Genomic DNA, 17286 nt, shown 5'->3' with positions numbered 1-17286 from the left:
GAGAGAGAGAGAGAGAGAGAGAGAGGGGGAGATGAAAAAACAAAACAACAGAGTGGATGCGCAGGGAAGAGGCAGAGAGAAAGAGGTAGAGTGACAAGAGGATGGATAGATAAGGACAGGAGCAAATCAGGCTCAGAGGGGTCCTAATAGCAGTGATCCGTGAGCGTATAAACGTCCTTTATATTAAAAGCCATTTCTACCAGTGTGCAATAATCCATGCCATGGGAGCACGGATACAAAATCCAGGTCATCTATATACCTCTCCAGCACTTGCTTTTACTGAGACTTCCCATTGGGATTCATCCTCTTGTACTGTGCAAGTCTGTGTGACATTATCCTTTACATTCTGTTCTTTCACTTGCAGAAATAGGGAAACCTATTTTCCATTGCCACTGACATCTATTTATTCACTCTCTTGACTGTTGGTGCAACATTTTTAACAGAAACAGCTATAGGCGCCCATATATTTTCAAAGGAGAAAGGGGTGATGGAATGAATGCACAAAAAGCGCACATAGACATAAGCGGGCACATAATGCGGACGTATACGTGCCCACGCACACCACATCACAATGTCTTTGACAAATGTATGTGTCCGCACACTCGAGCACACACCTGCTACCACAGAAGTTTCGGTGGGAAACAAGAAGGGAAAGGAAAAGAGGGGAAAAGGGAAAGAGAGCGCTGCAGTTTTAGACTCAATCCGTCATGCAGGATTACAGTGTAAGCTTCTCCACGGCCATAGATGTGATTTTTATGGTAGAAACACAGGGCTTTTCTAAACGCAGCGGCCCCTGCTATCCCTGATCCACATTAAAGACAAAGGCAGAGAGCGGAGGGGACTCTCCCACTGCGGTCTTCTCTGTCTGATGGCTGCCATCTCCATCTCTGATGCAGGGAGAAAGAGGTTTTCCATGGGACATGTTGGACACTTCTGAGGTGGGATCATTACTCCACCTGCATACTGCAAATGTCGAGGAAGAGGTGACCTTAGAAAGCGACAAGAGACAAGCAGCTTGGCTCTTTTTTGATGCTGGGATTGGTGTAAAGTGGTTGTGTGTTTTTGAGAGGATATTTCTACTTGTGTGCGTCTTGTCTTTGGCGATCCCTCCCAGCCCGAGTCTTAAATTGAATTTATAGTCCCAGTCCTGGAGCGGAGCCAAGACATCCCAAACATTACACAGCATGGATGTACCCCGCAGAAAAAATTGGCCAGAAAACATAACACTGCCAAACTTTGATCTCCTACACTTCGCTGCAACACACTACTAAGATGGGCAAACTTAGCTTGCACCCAACATCCTTGTTGTCTTTGTTTGACCTAGCATGGAAGAAGGTCCCAACTAAAACACTGCTGCTGCAAATATTGTTGGATAGCAAAAATAGGGTGTGAACTCCCTGCCTATGTACGTAGCGGAGGCTATCATTTCAGCTGACGACTGCCCAGCTGAAAAGGAAACAACTGCTACACGGCTGATGATTTATTGGATATTGCGCGACATCTTGATGCACAAAGCACTCAGTTTTAAATTCCCCATCCTTTATCTGATCCTCACCCAAGGTGGCCCTGCACTCTAACCTGCCAGAGATAGCGACTCACACATGTCGCAATCTGCTCTTTCTCCCTGAGCCGCTGGAAAATAAACAACAAACTGACCCAAATAGAGAGAGACAGAACCGAAATGAATTTGAGATTGGGGCCACGTTTTAGAATTTCAAAAATATACTGTCAGCTATGATGCAGATGCAGGACCGAGTGTGCATGAAAGTCATACAAAGAGGGGAGGGGACGGGAGTATATGGTAATAAGGCTGGGGTTTAGTGACTTCAACAAGGGAGATTTGAAGCTGTCACAGTACAGGCTCCCAGGCCCACATGTTCACACATTGTTCAACTAGCGCAGCAGACTACAACAACATTCTTGGAATAGATGGTTCTGATAAAACACAGATAGCACGTCAGTGTTGAATAGACCCAAGCGAGCGGAGTACCATATTCTCATCGGTTCCGTAAAGAGTGGGTCACGGGCCACCAGGGGTCCTACAGTGTGTACCAGGGTACAAAGGAGGACATTTTTATTTAATTAATTAATTATATGTGTTCATGTATTAACCTTTTTCGGATGGTGACTCCTCATCCAATCTATGTCTATTTAGGATTTCTTCTCTCTGGCTGCTTGTCTATGAGTTGTGAGCAATTCAATCAGAGAGGGATTTTCCATTTTCATCAATTGCATTTGAATACATTCTAGCGGCCTCTTAGATTCAACCTGCAGCCCCTTGTGTGTTCCCAATTCCCAGGCTGGAGCCCACTGTTATACTGTATATTCTGGAGTAGAATGGCTGGGCTGTGGTTTAAAGCTTATCAATGACCAGTTTTGGTTCAGAGAGGAAAGAGGTTCAAAACAAAATATATGTGTTCCTGTTTTTAGAGATGATCTAATTGTAAAATTCTGGGCAGATACTGATGTTTAAAATGACAATTTGGCTTGAAAGACGAGGCATAATTTGATACTGTGTAAAACCGAAACATTTAGGACGGTACCATAAAAAAACCGAAGCTCGGTACCCAGCCCTATCGGTGAATGTCATCTTATTTGCGGACAGGCCGATGCCAGCAAACACGGAAAATATCGGCCAAGATTTGGTGCATTCCTACCAGTTTGAGTTATGCTAAGTAATGGATGGATAACTATTAAACTTTGTACAAGTTGTATCGTAGTGACTTTGGTGGTCTCCTGGCTAATATAACAGCAGGTTGGTCAGATGGATTTCTCTAAACAGACAATAATTAGATTTAGAACATGATATCATGCTGATGTTAGTATTTAGCTCTACTGCTTTGATAGGCTGGGGTATGCTTGAAACTACCTAGTTAATAGGAGGTTCTGCCAGACCATGTCTAAGATAAATGTGTTTATTGCCGTTCTTGTTGTCATAGAAGAGGGATGATGTAGGGCTGCACAATTTATCAAATTTTAATCACGATATTGGCTTCCCACGATCAAATTTGTATGATCGAGCAATATTATAAATATATCATTCCGTTCATAGAACACTCAGTTTTTTTTTTGCAAAGCCAATCTACCGCTCCGTGAACCCCTGTCTGATCATGTGCCAGTCAGAGCTGTTCCTTCCACCACGCTGCTTAGTTTCTAGATGTAGACAGTCACAGAGGATAGAGTAACGTGAGGAAAATTCCACAACAAAGAGCAGTCTGTTATACGTTGGTCACAAGGTTTACCAGTTTACCAGTAAATGCAACATTTTGTCCTGTCTGTGTTGTTTTTCAGACAGCAGCAGTGACCAGTGCTAGTTAGCGGCTGTTAGCTCACAGGGCTCTAGGGTGCAACTAACACGTCTCCTCTAGGTCGCACCGGTACACCTAATGTCCTCACATCCGCTGCCTTTCCACAAACTGAGCAATGTTTATCGATATGGTTTAATTTTGCTTCGCCGGACCCATTTCTTCTGTAAAGCACCATCAGTCCATCAGATTCTCCTTATCTCTTTTAATCAGTTATTGTTTTTAAAACAAGTGAAGGAGAGTTTCCAGAGATACTTTTTTAAATATATGTTTCAAATATTTTTCATTTACATGTGTTGCAGCACTTTGTATGTACAACATACAACTTCAACATAAGAGGAATGTAGGACAATGTTGATGTGAAAGCAATTATAAATTGCCTATGTGACAATAAAATTTGTTTGAGTTAAAATCAACAAATAATTTTGAAAAATAATGGTGATCTCAATATTGGTCAAAATAATCATGATTATCATTTTGGCCATAATCGTGCAGGCCTAGGATGATGCATCCCATTCAGGGTGTTATCCCTGGTTGTACGCACAAAAATCGGCATGAGTAGTTGTGCTAAGATAAACAAAATACAGCTTAGAAGAGACGTTGAAATCCTGTTTCCTTTCTCCTCTGCACACCTGGCCAAACACTGCGGGAAAAGGATGTCCTTGTCAGGTTGTTGGTGTCTGAAAGTTAAAGATATAGAGATGACATCAGAATTGAGGTGCAGCCCACCTCAGTTCTGATGTTGGAAAGGGTGTGTGTGTGTGTGTGTGTGTGTGTGTGTGTGTGTGTGTCTACATACATACTGTATATTTACCACATTTAGGTTTGAAATTAACCAAACACTTTCTCCGGTTCAGAACCATTCCTATGGGGCTACTACAAACCGAACATCAAAATATCACACACTTGATTTTGCAACTAGGAAATAGTACCCTGAATACCTGTGGACAACACAGTGAGAGAAAGTTTTCGGTGCACATCAGCGGCTTATTGATTCTATCAGACGGCCATTAAAAAGCCAATCTTGCCTCTTCACTCACTGCCTGCCAGGATAAGAGATAAACATGAAAAAAAGATCCTTAAATGTTGATTGAAGAGAGAATCTGACCGATTAAGTAGGAATATTGACTGCCATTATTCACTCTCCCTCTTAGCCAAAAGCCTTGGTGCTATTCTGCAATGTGCCATATCCTCCCTGTCAAATCATTACTTATCCCCCCCGACAACCTTGGGTGTGTTGTGTTTATTCATTCTCTAAAACAACCGTCTTCCACCTCTCTCTCCACCAGCCTCTTGTCCAGCCTCAGTGCCTCTTCAAAAGAACACCCTTGAAAGGTAAACAGCAGCGGCAGTCTATTAGGCTGCGGCAGCTGTTAATTAAAGCTAGACAAGACAACATTAATATGTAGTGTCCACAGACTTTTCATTTTGACTTAAATATTTCTAGCATAAATGTGGTTTCTATTGCATTTTAAGTATTTTAAGTTTGAAATTACAATTAAATATTTCACAGCCGGGTAGAACTTTGAAAAGGAAATGTAAAACAGCTTTTCCATTTTCAGTATGTGAAAATGCAAATGCCAAACGCAAATTGGATTATTGCATTTTCATTTTTACTCAAATAACCCATACATATATGTGGAAAATGGTAACGCTATTGTGCCATATTCACCCTGTCCATTCATCACAGATACATATTATCACCAACAACCTTGGGTGTGTTTATTCATCTTTGAAACGACCCTCTTCCATCTCTTCACAAGCCTCCTGTCCATCCTCAGTGCCTCTTGAAAGTAAAATCCTTGAAAGGTAAACAGCAGGTGTGTCTGTGTGTGTGTGTGTGTGTGTGTGTGGGGGGGCCTTGAATTAAGTGTGGAATAGTAAAGCTTCTCTCTTTCCAATAAATTCCTAACTTTATTAACCTGATCTATGATGCTTTGTGGCTCATGGAGATGAAAAGTGAGCGTACTCTGAGCTCATGCCAAAAGGCTCTATTAGTAGGTCATTTTCTTACAATCTGTCTCTGACACTTTGCATAAGGAAATCTGTCTTTTCTTATTCTTATATCTTGATACACATACATTCTATTGACACTAACACACACACACAGAGCTTTGGGGAGACAAGTCCATCTGCAATTCCCGAGGACTTGTTGAAATGTCAGCTTGTGCTGAAAAGGATCAGATAGCTTTTTGATGTTCCACGTTCAGTCAGGCGGAAGAGGAAGAGAGACAGGCTTGATAGGCATCAGGTGTAATTTTGGTAACTGCTTTGGCAGCGGATGACTCACCATTAAGGAAACACAGGCTGAGCACCTACCTAGAAAGACATTGGCTCAAACCAGATAAGCTGCCTGATACAAAAACATCCCCTGACCTTTGTGCATGAAGATCACTGAAGCTGATCAGTTCCGTCAACTTCTCAGCACAGAACCAGCACAGGGGTGGATAGATGTCGTTATAGTTTTGTAACATAAACATTAGAAGTGGGATCATCCACCATGAAAAGAACATTATATTTTCTTTAAAAATAAATAAAGGATAGATTTCCCCTCAGCACTAGTATTCATAACTAATAAATTGTCAGACTACATTTGAGATTAAAGCAACTTGTTCTATGTTAAATACTTTATCAACAGTAGATATAACCACATCTAATTTAAAGGTCAGGCAAGGTGCTATATAAATACTGCGAAAGTATTGAAGTGTTCAATCCAAACAGAAACCCACACAGCCTGTATTTAGAAACAATGCCTTAAAACAAGCGCGCTGGACTTCTGTACAGTTATTATGTCACAACTATACTATACGTATATAGAAAGTTCCTCTGCAGTGCAGAGACTCCGAGAGTGCTGGTGTGGAAGACCCAGAAACGCTGACCAATCGAGGCAGAATAATTTTTTATTTGGACTAAAACAGTTTCAGACAGGGTGAATACAGATATATTCTTACAGAGATGACAATAGTGTCTTTTTTACATTAAAGCGTGTAAACACATAGTAAGAACCTGAAAATTAGTTATTGCAAACAATTATAAATCACATTTCTATTATTTTTTTAATTTATTTTTTATCTAATTAAGACTGCTTTCTGTATCTCTGGTGGGCTCAATTTTAGTGTAAAGCTGACGCAAAACAAATTTAAAAACATAATATATACAATGCTTAACAGACATAACATGACCAGTTTAGACTCTCTTAAAATTAAATGGGGAACTGACCTAGTTGAAATAATGCCAGGGGCAATCTGGCAAAAAATAATACAGAGAATTTATTCCTCCTCAATATGCCTTAAAGTCTGTGTTGCAGGGTTTTTTTCTAACAAATTTGCGCAATTTATTTGTTAATAATAAACATTTAAACCATTATCCATTGTTTTTGATGTTGTTGGGTATCACAAAACCGAATATAATACGAAAAAGTGAATGTCATCCGTAGACGGGCTGGGACTACCTACAGCACTTGTTGCTGCATTGCTAAATGATAGCAACTCCCCAGGACACTTTGCTAACTCGCCACTCATTCTCCACGAACAATTCCTCATTTGCCAACCTCACGTCTGACATGTTTGAAATAATACGGCTAGTCTCCTCCATGTCGCTACGCCAACGTCACGCCTTCACAGAATTGCGTTAAAACCCCCCCGCTAATTCCAGAAATGACAAATACTGGCCTATAACACCATTTGGAGACATTTTTTAAATGAGATACATATATTGAGTTCTTTATGTACCCATTAATCGACAGTGGTGGTTAACCTGCAACATGGGCTTTAAAGGGCTTTTGTTGTCTGAACCTAACCACAGACAGGACTCAGGGTGCGAACCCTTGTCCCTTACTGGATATCTAACCAAATGTAGTGCTTCATTAGCTCATAAAACAAATAATCTGGAAAAGAATTAAGTAGATTAGTCAGCACAACACAATCAAGAAAACTATTTATGGAACAGAGAGCACTAGTATACAATCCTGTCTTCAGATACCCAGAGTTTAGTTTAGTTGTTGTATAAAACAACTTCCAATCTGAGAAAACGCCACTGCCGATTCTTCTAATTTTTTTGAGGTTCACTACCCTGCTGCCCTACCTGCAGAGTTCCTTACTGCCATCCACTATCTCATCCAAATTCGCATCAGTCTTTTGGCCAAAATTGTTATTCGGGAGGCCTTTGTAGGTTTTAATAGTTTGTTCTCAGCTTTACTGTTTTCATGCTACAGAGTAAAATGAAGTAGTTCTGTATTATTTATCATTGCTGATGGAATATTTAGGCATGTAGGATTTAAACTTAATTTCATCTATTCTAAGGATCTTCCACAGAAGGCTTAGTTTGAGGTAACCCGATCCCACAGTTGAGAACAGACAGGACTGTGTCAATCTATTATAAGTGTCTTACAAATAAGGAGTAGTTTGAATGTAACACACTACCACAGAAATAGATGAACTGGAATGTGTGAGGAGAAGAAAAAAAGTATAAAGGAGGCGTTATTCTGATGTTCATAGAGACACTTTGGGTACACATGTGTGTGTACCAATGGTTATCTTCCTTGTTGAATAATTGAATAAAGCTGCATTTATTTTAAATTTATTGGACTCATCATGTGTGAAGTCTCCTCCATCATTTCTGGTTATGATTCCCAAATATCAATTGCATGTAACAGATCCTTGGTATGGCACTACTTTCTGCCTTGTTTAACCAATAATAGATACACCCTGCTACTAATGCATGATTTAAAATTTTAAAGGCCTGAATGATGAGCATAATTTTGCTGTAAATCACAGGCCCTCAGTGGGTCAGCACTGTCACAGTTGGTACATCCAAACACTCTTAGCCAGACCTTACAACCAGACAAATCAGGCTGAGAACTACTTGAACCTATGCCAAGGCAGTAAAATATGGGCCACAAATGTTGTCCCTGTTGTGACCTACTGGCACTTCTCCTGGCATTGTTTCTCTGGACTGTCTGCTGTCAAGATTTATTTGATCTTTATGGCACCTCTCACAGTTTATATACTGTAGCCTAAGATAAACCAGCGGCTGAGGAGCTTCTGTTTGGAGTACACAGTACAGCTAGAGCCAGTGGCACCGGCTCTTCAAAGGTCCAAAATGTTTGTACATTTACTAAAACAGAAGAATTGTTTTTGCTCAAAATAACATCAGCAAGCCTGAACTACCCATTTCTAATGTTATCTCTACATTGAATGATAATTACCAGGACTTATTAGTCTCCTAGATATGGGCAAGAAGGGCCTGCTACACCTACTAGTAGGTTGAGAAGGCTGTTATCATCCGTTCTCATGGTAACGGTTGACATTAGCTTGGTCCGGACCTTTTTAACGCTCTTGGAATCTCGTTGTGAATTCAAACAGAACTAATTTTACTTGGTTAGGTTTATAAAAAGATTGTAGTTTGGGTTAAAATGCTTATGTTGTGGTGTTAGTTAACATCTATTACCAATAGATGATAATTTCCTACTGAAGGTAGAGTAGGGCCATACTGTCTTATATCTATGATGGTGATAACTGATCATGATCAACGCTCATTCAATCAGCTGATAACGTTCAAAGCAGGTGGTTTTACCTATGCAATTTACATACATTTTCAAACATGTTTTAATTGGTGCAACTGGTAAATCACCAGTTGTAGGATTAGTATAAACCTGAATGAAATAACAAATTTCTGACACATCCCAATCCTGTATCTTAGTATAAAAATGTTTTAACAAGATGGAACTCTCCTCTCATGCTTGCGGTTTTCAGTCCACATACTGTAGTTTGAAATGCATGCTCTACAAGCCTCTGACTCTTGCCATTTAACCTTATTGATCTAGCTGAAAGCCAAGCAAATCCAAAGCCCCCTGTCACAGCTCTGTTACACTGAGTCTCTTTAGTCTTAATCTCACCAACAGGCAAACAGCCACCCATAAGTGGGCTGAATTTCACAGGTCTTACACCATGAAAAACTGTATATTCATTCCACTGTTTTGTTCTGTAAAGCTGTGCGCTGTCACATTGTACATTGTACATTGTTTACCTGCTGTTCCTCCACTCGTCCTCCACAAACCTTAAGCCTCTGCGGAATTATCTTATGTCCATAGGCGGACGCTATGTACTCTCCCAAGGGAGGTTAGCACCTCCTATCAGTATATCAGTAAAGCTGAGACAGAGACGAGGCTTGGGTCAGAGGGGAAGAAGGTGCTTATACATTAACAGTTGAAAGCCCTTGCTGCTTGTCATCGCCGCATACACTGACAGGTCTGCTTTTATCTGCAAAAGTTCAAGGCGAGGACGGAGCTGCTTTTACGGCGCTTTGCACTTAAAACTACCCGTTCGTTTTTCCAAAAAAGGACCCCCGCTTCTTCCTGCTGCTTCAACATCTCTTCTCCCACACATGCCTACATACTCAACCATTCTCCCGCTTTTCCTCCTTCTCCATCTCTTTTTTGGAGCTAACCTTTGTTACTCCATGCATAATTCTTTTGGGGTGGATGCTTTTTCTCTTTCCTCCTCATGTGAGTGAGAGCTCCCTTTCTTCTCTCCGACTTCACTGCGTCCAGAGAGGCAGTCCCCAGAGCTTTCTTTAGATATAAGGGGTAGGATGGGGATTTCTGTGTGTGCTCTCAGAAATGTGTGGAGTATTCAGGTTTTTGTGTGGATGTCTTCATGAAAACATGTTGGAAAGGGTAGATGAATGTGGCTTTCTGCAGGCCTTTTATATGCATAAGTACATAAATAAAGAGAATGTTTTGTCAACAGGGCTTCAAGTCACACGGCATGTGTGTGTTTGTTCATGGCTGTGGAGGGGGTGCGTGTGGGCGTGCTGCTGCTGTTTGCCTGTTCGACAGGAGGGATACCGAGTAAAAAAGAAGACAGACAGCAAGCAAGGAGGTGAATCGTAATTAAAATTTTCAGTGTCGTTAAGTTGGTGACAGCTCACGATCGATGGCCTAGATCTGCCTCCAATACTAATAATTCAAAAGACCATTTAAATTGTGGGTGGAATGGGACCAGTAAAGGGGAATTCATTAATATATTTATGGCCCCAATTAATCAGGTCACTGACAAACTTGCTGTAGGTGTACAAAACTTACAAAGAAATACAGCTGTATTCGCATGGTTTAAACTCTTTCAGATATACTACAGTTATACATTTTCTGTCTAATTAGGAAGTGAGAGCTCGCTGGAGCTACCAAATGTATCACCCTATTATCTCTATTTACTAGAAATCATGGCAGCATATGTTAAGGCTACAGGTGAAATTCCCATCCTGATACTTGTCGGTTCCACAAGGATGAAAACAACAATTTTGCCATATGAAATTATAATAAAAAACTGTAATGAGGAAATATGAGCTCCCTTGCACTTCAAACCGGAGCACCCAATTATCTTCACCTATGTACTGGCTGTACAGGCCTATGCACCCAGTGTAATGACATAACAATAGCGCTCTACAAAGGTGCCCAGCACAATGTGAAAGGCTTTTGACACAGATCAATATGTTACAGAAATGCCTGGACTCTGCTTGAGTGGCATTTCAGTCTTGAAGATGGTGTGAAAGATAAAAATGAATGGAAGTGATTTTCTTCCCTACTTTGGTGCTTCAAAAACTCCTTGCATTGAAAAACTTCCCACACAAAAATATTTAAAATTTGTGCTCAGCCCGCAACAGTGCCAAGTTGATATTCTGCCCTGCATCTCGCCACCTGCCCCAGGCTTGTTAACAACGTGCCCGTGGCATTGATTGCCTGGCCATCAAACTCCCACCTGATAAGTCCCCCTGGGAGAGAAGGGAGCCATGTCATTGAATTCACCCTGATCGCCTGCTCATGCTGTATATCCGAGATAACACACAGCCAAAGCCAGCCTCACATCCTCTGTAATGGCCTCAGTGATGTTTATATATAACATGTTCTGTAAATTTTGGTGAAGCATGTTAGAGCTATTTTATGTAACTTCTGGATACATCATATTTTACCGCATTATATGATTTGAGGACTGGATTTATACGCACAATTATGGCGCCGTAGCCTGTCGTCAAGATGGTGGACACCTGTCACTTCCAATGTAACAAGGCCGAGGAAGGGGATTGGCTGATTGATTGAAGCCTCAGAGTGCACCGAGGGTGAGGGACGCAGTGACAGGCCTGTGATTGACACAGATGAGAGAGAGGAAAAGAGGATAGGAGTGAGCTGTGGTTGGAAGACAGGATACTAAAACAATAGCCAGTTAAAGAGAGAGGATAGAGGGAGATTTAGCGAGATTGATAGGCCGAGAATGAGACAGGTGGTGAGTGGGAGAGGTGGGGAAAAAAGAGAACGCGGAGGAGGAGTGGATAATCTGTTTTTTTCCGTTACAGTTCATCAAAAGGCTTTTTTTTTAGTGAAAGAGAGACTGAGAAAAGAGGCTGAGGACGTTGAGGAGAAGATGAGAGAGAGGAACAGGGTGAAAAGTATTCCACAAGGAACATCCCAACTTCAGTCATGCCCCAGTGAATGTGCTGACAGGGTCTGTCTGCGCCACAGTGGAGCAAGTGTCATACACTCTGACAAACCACACCGCACTGAACAGGACTAGAGGAAAGTAGAACTACTTAACCCATAGGCCACAACTTTTTATTTTTATTTTTTTACAAAGGAAGAGTATTTAAACAAAACATTGATAGCTGTTTCCAATATTTATTTTCAATTTGTAGCTTTATATTAGGGATATGTTCCAGACGTTTTCCTGTACCAGCACATTTCCTAGATTTTCCTGACTTGTTGTTAGGCAGGGTTAATGTAATAAATAACTTTTTAATTAATCTAACTCACTCTACGTAGACAGCAACTAACTAGACTTGGTCTAGACTTGAGGGGGCGTTGAGGTGAAGTCTTTTTTTGTGACAAAGTCTGGAGTTTGAAAGATGTGGGCCTACAAGGCATGTTGCATTATGGGATATGTAGGATCCAGTATTTTTCGAGCCTGACCCATGCCAGTGACTTCAAGTCATATATATCAGTCTCTGCTGCTTAAATTTTGACTATTCTTTTTTTGAAAATGAAATCTGTCATGTGAGTCCTCCAACATGTAAGTGCACAACCACATTGCTTCAAGTTTTTTTATTTACACATGCCTGAATTTTTCTGCACACATGACAGGTGTTTATGTTAAATAAATCACATGTGTAGGCTGATGTTCCTGAAATAGAACTGAAGTGTATTATGCTCTTATCAAAAAACAAGCACACTGATTAATATCTGGCATTTTGATTTGGCGTGAGATTTTACTTTCAGGTTTGAGTGTGTGAAAGACACGCTGAGAGTGTTAGTCAGATGCGTGAGAGCAGAGGAACCGTTTACATCACTCAAAGCAAAGTGTACAACAAAGCTACATGCATATAGCTTGTGTCTGTATTGGGATTTTCACTGATCCAAGCATAGTAATAATCCGGCCAATTAATCACGCATCAAAATGATATGAAGCTATCTGGTCCCTTTTTGCACTACTGTCAAGAATCCTTGACAGTAGTTCCCATTAATCACTGCTCAGAGCAATTTCTAATAATGTTTTCCTATCTTTTTCCATGTAGAATGGTAGGATGATAACTTTGTCTCAGACTATCTAATAGATTTGAGAGAAAAAAAAACACTTGGGTCATTATGGAGATATAAATGAATGTGTGTTCTGGGCGTAAAACGGCCCTCTGTGCTGGCGCAAATGTGATTGCTGCTCTGTTGAAAGGCCTGTCCTGCCTGCTTGTCTGCAAGCTCTCCTACCTATACCGCTTCACTTTTAATTAACGCAGTGCAATGATTACATTTTTAACTTAATTATCTTTATCTTCCTTCTCAGGGTGCCCAACCCTCCTTGGGAAACTGAATGAGACGCTTCGCAAGAGGAGTGGGAAAGAACCAGCAGAGAAAGGCTTGGTGAGATAGAGGAAGACAAAGGTAGTGTGAAAACAGAAGGGAGCAGAAGTGACTGACACCTGCCCTCCAGCTCCAGTGTGAAGGGCACAGAATGAGAGAGTAAGAGGAGGGGCATGAATAGAGGGAAAACAGAGGAGAGAATGAAGACAACCAGAAAACAAGGCCTGCCTCACAGCAAACCTCGCTCAAATTAGACATCTCGCCACAAGACATGATGATTACAAGAAACCTGCTCCTATTGGTTACCCTGTGCCTGTGGGAGGGTCTTGCGGGAGTTGCCTCGGCCAGTAAGATTGTTCGCAGGAGAGGGGTGCTGAAGCTAGGGGAGAGCAGAGCTGCGGACCAATGGGATGCAAGCGTGGATACGAATGCAATGCCCGTGGTGACTTTTAGAAACCTGATTAGTCGTGAGCAGACGGATGACACGGGATCTTTTCCTCGTTCCAAAATATTGCAGAGTCATGCTGCTCTATCAGTAGCTAACAAGGAGTGGCAAGCTTTCAAGCCCAAGCCTGAGGTTGACTCTGTCAATAAAAAAGCAGTGACTTCGCACATATTAGCCAATAACAAGGAGCTAAACCAGGATGTAAAGAAAGTCAAGAACAACAGCAAGACGGCTGAGACTTCTACCAAGACAGAAAGGTCAGAGAAGGCATTCACAATCCACCATAAGCCAGATCTACACACCAATAAAACTAGGTCTAAATCAGGCTCTAGATCCAGGAGCAGACCTGATTTGAGTGTCCATACTACAGGTGTGCCAGGAAAAGGATTCAGTATAGATTCAAACCGAAAGCTGAACCTCACTGGCAGTTATGGGGTTCTGAAGCTGCTGTCGAAAGAGAACTTAGTTAGGATCGTCAATTCCCAAATGCAGAGCGTTTCCAGCCTGAGCTTTCCGAGCAAGGGCAGCCGGAGCAGGAAGAGAGATTTGATTGACGTTAATCACAGACAGTTGGAGGCTCAGAAAGAGTCCAGACAAGATATGGCTGTCACTCAGCTTCACACTGGATTTGATAATCAGACTGCATTTCCTTATTTAAGTGCAGTCACCCCCCCAGATCTTAATCGAGACCAGGGAGCCAGCACTCGTATTAATCCACTAAGTGAAGTCAGCCCAGCTTTGAGTAAAGGGCAGGGCAACTTCGGAATGCTGGGTTCAGATAGTGGCAATAGCAAGAGCAAACACCCCGTCCGTTTACTGTCAACACCTCGCAGCGAGGTCAGTCTCAGCCCCTGGAAAGAAGCACCAATCAGCCAAACAGAACCGCCATTTACATCGACAAAACATCTCCCAGTGTATGCTCCCTCTGAAAAAAATGATTCTCCGCCATCTGTGCTGACAATCCAACCCTTGGGAGCACGGCCGGGGAACAGAACAGCAGATTCCCATAGAGACCCATTAACAGAGTCAGTTCACACTGCTCATACAGAACTCAGCACAGCTCAGTACCCTGCAGATGAAGACAACAAACTTGTCAACAGCAGTCATGTCCTGAGGCTCCACCCAGCTCCCGAATGGAGCCCCGGTACAAACGACGCTGGGATGCAAGCTGTCGAGCCAGAAAATGAGAAGGGCCTGGTGTTTGAGGAGGCAGAGTCCGAGGTGGAAGAGGAGGTGCGTGACCGCATGGAAGGGAAGGGGTCGCGCTCTCGCAGCAGAAGGAGCTGGATCTGGAACCAGTTCTTTGTGATCGAAGAATACGCCGGACCTGAACCTGTGCTCATCGGACGGGTAAGGAAAAAGACAAACTTCATTCATCATTAACAAGGGCGGTGAACTATTTTATCAATGTTTTATGAATATTTAAGACACTGCCACATGTCTCTTACATGGCTTATTTAATCCCAGGTCTTTCTCTCAGGTACACACTCTCTCATGCAAGGAGTGCTTAGCATAATTTAACGCCACAGTCACGCTCCAAGTTTTATGTGTGCATTCTTATAAACCTGCAATTGGAATTGATTTACATTGCTCTAGTGCGGTGTGGTGCCTTCCAGCTAGCAGTAAAAACTTCAATGAATCAATGGTGTACTGAGGCACAACAAAAGCCCCAGATCCCGTCTGCCCAAGGGGCTAGTCATGATGTCTACCAATCTGCGTCCGCCAATGGAAATTGACATATCCAGGAGAATTAATAGCTTTACTTTTTCCTTCCACCATTGATCCTCGCCCTAAGGCAGAAAGCAAGAGTAGTCAGTGTTCCCTCATTTCCCTGTAGGTCAGATCTGTCAGCTCTCCTCCCTCATGGTCAGAGGTCTGCAAGGTCCCGCTAATGCTATTTCATTTAGACTGATTTAAACTTGGTTTGACAGGATTTATCATTGCGGTCCACCTCTGCACAACAAATACAGGGCTGCAGTCCTATTGCTCTGCTCTGCAATTTATTAGAGTCAATGACTGGACATGTCTCCTTCTGTCACGTGAACTGGAGAGATAATGTCTCGGACCCTGCACTGTAATGGCTGTGCTCTCGGTTCTCAGCAGCCAACTGTCTCAGTACCCAGCTGCGCTAGATGAGCTAATTTATAAGCCTGTGTGGCCAGTTTGCTGAGCAAATGAATAGTAATGATCCCTGTGTGACTGCTGCAGGCTGTTGGGAACCACAGAGTTAGAAGTTGGTTTGTGTATATGTGAGTGCTCGAAGTTGCGCTGGTGGTTTGGAGCTTCGGCTCGGTGGGAGCCGTATCACACTCGATAGAAAAAAAGGCCCAAATTTCTTTGTGTTTTTTTATTTTAATATGCAGGTGCACACAGATGGAAAGGAGCCTGCAGCCCTCCCTGAGTGTGCCGATGATTAGCCAACATTTAATTTGGCTGTTTTTGCCTTTGCACTATGACTGATGAAGGTTCTTTGCTGGATGCTATGAAGCACTGTTAGTGGCAATGAAGAAGATGCAAGAGCTAGCGGTCCAGCTTACAGATGGCACCGCGTGTAAAGCCATTAGTGCCAATCTGCTGTGTCAAGCAGGTATTTATGCCAGCACATTGTATGGCACTCAAGGAGGGAACAACGCCAAGCCACACACATGCCCATATGACAGTGCTGACACTTGGAGTACACCCAGAACGCTATTGTGTGTGTGTGTGTGTGTGTGTGTGTGTGTGTGTGTGTGTGTGTGTGTGTGCTGGGCTAGAGATGCGTACGATTAGTACCCTACTGTATTAGACAGTGACGGCATACATGAATAATGCTCTTATAGATCTTAATACGCTTATGAATTTTTAATCTCCTGCTGTGCTCCAGTGCAGGCCGGTGCTATAGGTAGAGAGATCAATGCGGCCACGCGGCCTTCTTTTTTTCTATGAGGGACCTGATTGTGCTTTAATAGAGAGAGCTGTGATGGAGAGCTTGAAGAAATTGACTGTACAGGCCAGAACAGCTCCACCTGCCAGATCCAACGCAGTCCAAAGACAGGCTCAATCAGCTGCAAAACACTCATGCCTGTGACTCATAACACGTATCTCTATTTCAGTCGGCTATACTGTGTCCACGCACACAGACAGACACACAAACCATGTACATCTGAAGGTGTGATTCTGTATTTAATTGTGGGCTCTCTTTTAAAAAATACGCCCTCTAACACTGATTCACACTGGGCTTTTTTTCCCTGTGATCTCGGACAGTTTGGTTGCGATAAATCTCTACTAAAGCTGGAAACAAGAGCCAAGACTCTAATCTGTGATGTCAATAGGAGACAAAGGCTCTGCTGCTAAAGTGATAATGAATTAGGGGCCAACTGTGTGGACACAGTGACACCAACCAGTGTTATTTTGCTTGGATATTTATAAGCACTTTTGTTAGAAGTGCTATAAACCCCCCAGCTCACTTGGTATTAAATCTAAAAGAAGCAGCCAATGAGTCACCAGCTGTCCATTCACTGTTGCTGGAGTGCCCTTTGAAATCTCTTAATACCATCAAAGATCGCAGTTTTTGTTTACTGTAGTATGTAGTTTTTTGGAGAGTTGTTCAGGTCCAAAAGAGTTTCCAAAAAAAGGCAAGAATAACTCTTAAGTTTTTCTGCTCTCTGTTTACAGTCTCTCTCTCTCTCTCTCTCTCTCTCTCTCTCTCTCTCTCT

At 42.3% G+C, this 17286-nt stretch overlaps 1 protein-coding gene across 5 annotated transcripts in view; it reads left to right on the top strand.

Annotated features, from left to right (window-relative positions):
* LOC117954186 (cadherin-2) overlaps positions 1 to 17286 on the top strand; it is a 145867-nt gene that overhangs the window by 39206 nt on the left and 89375 nt on the right. For 4 of the 5 annotated variants that reach the window (XM_034887762.1, XM_034887759.1, XM_034887761.1 and 1 more), the window contains exon 2: positions 13130 to 14941. In XM_034887762.1, the coding sequence (XP_034743653.1) occupies positions 13418 to 14941 (1524 nt within the window). In that variant the 5' untranslated portion in view covers positions 13130 to 13417. Of the gene's footprint in view, positions 1 to 5068; positions 5115 to 13129; positions 14942 to 17286 lie in introns of all 5 variants that reach the window. The other variant, XM_034887760.1, reaches the window with a different exon arrangement.

Source organism: Etheostoma cragini, chromosome 12, assembly GCF_013103735.1.
Source record: "Etheostoma cragini isolate CJK2018 chromosome 12, CSU_Ecrag_1.0, whole genome shotgun sequence".
NCBI lineage: Eukaryota > Metazoa > Chordata > Actinopteri > Perciformes > Percidae > Etheostoma > Etheostoma cragini.
This window is presented reverse-complemented; position numbering and strand designations above follow the sequence as displayed.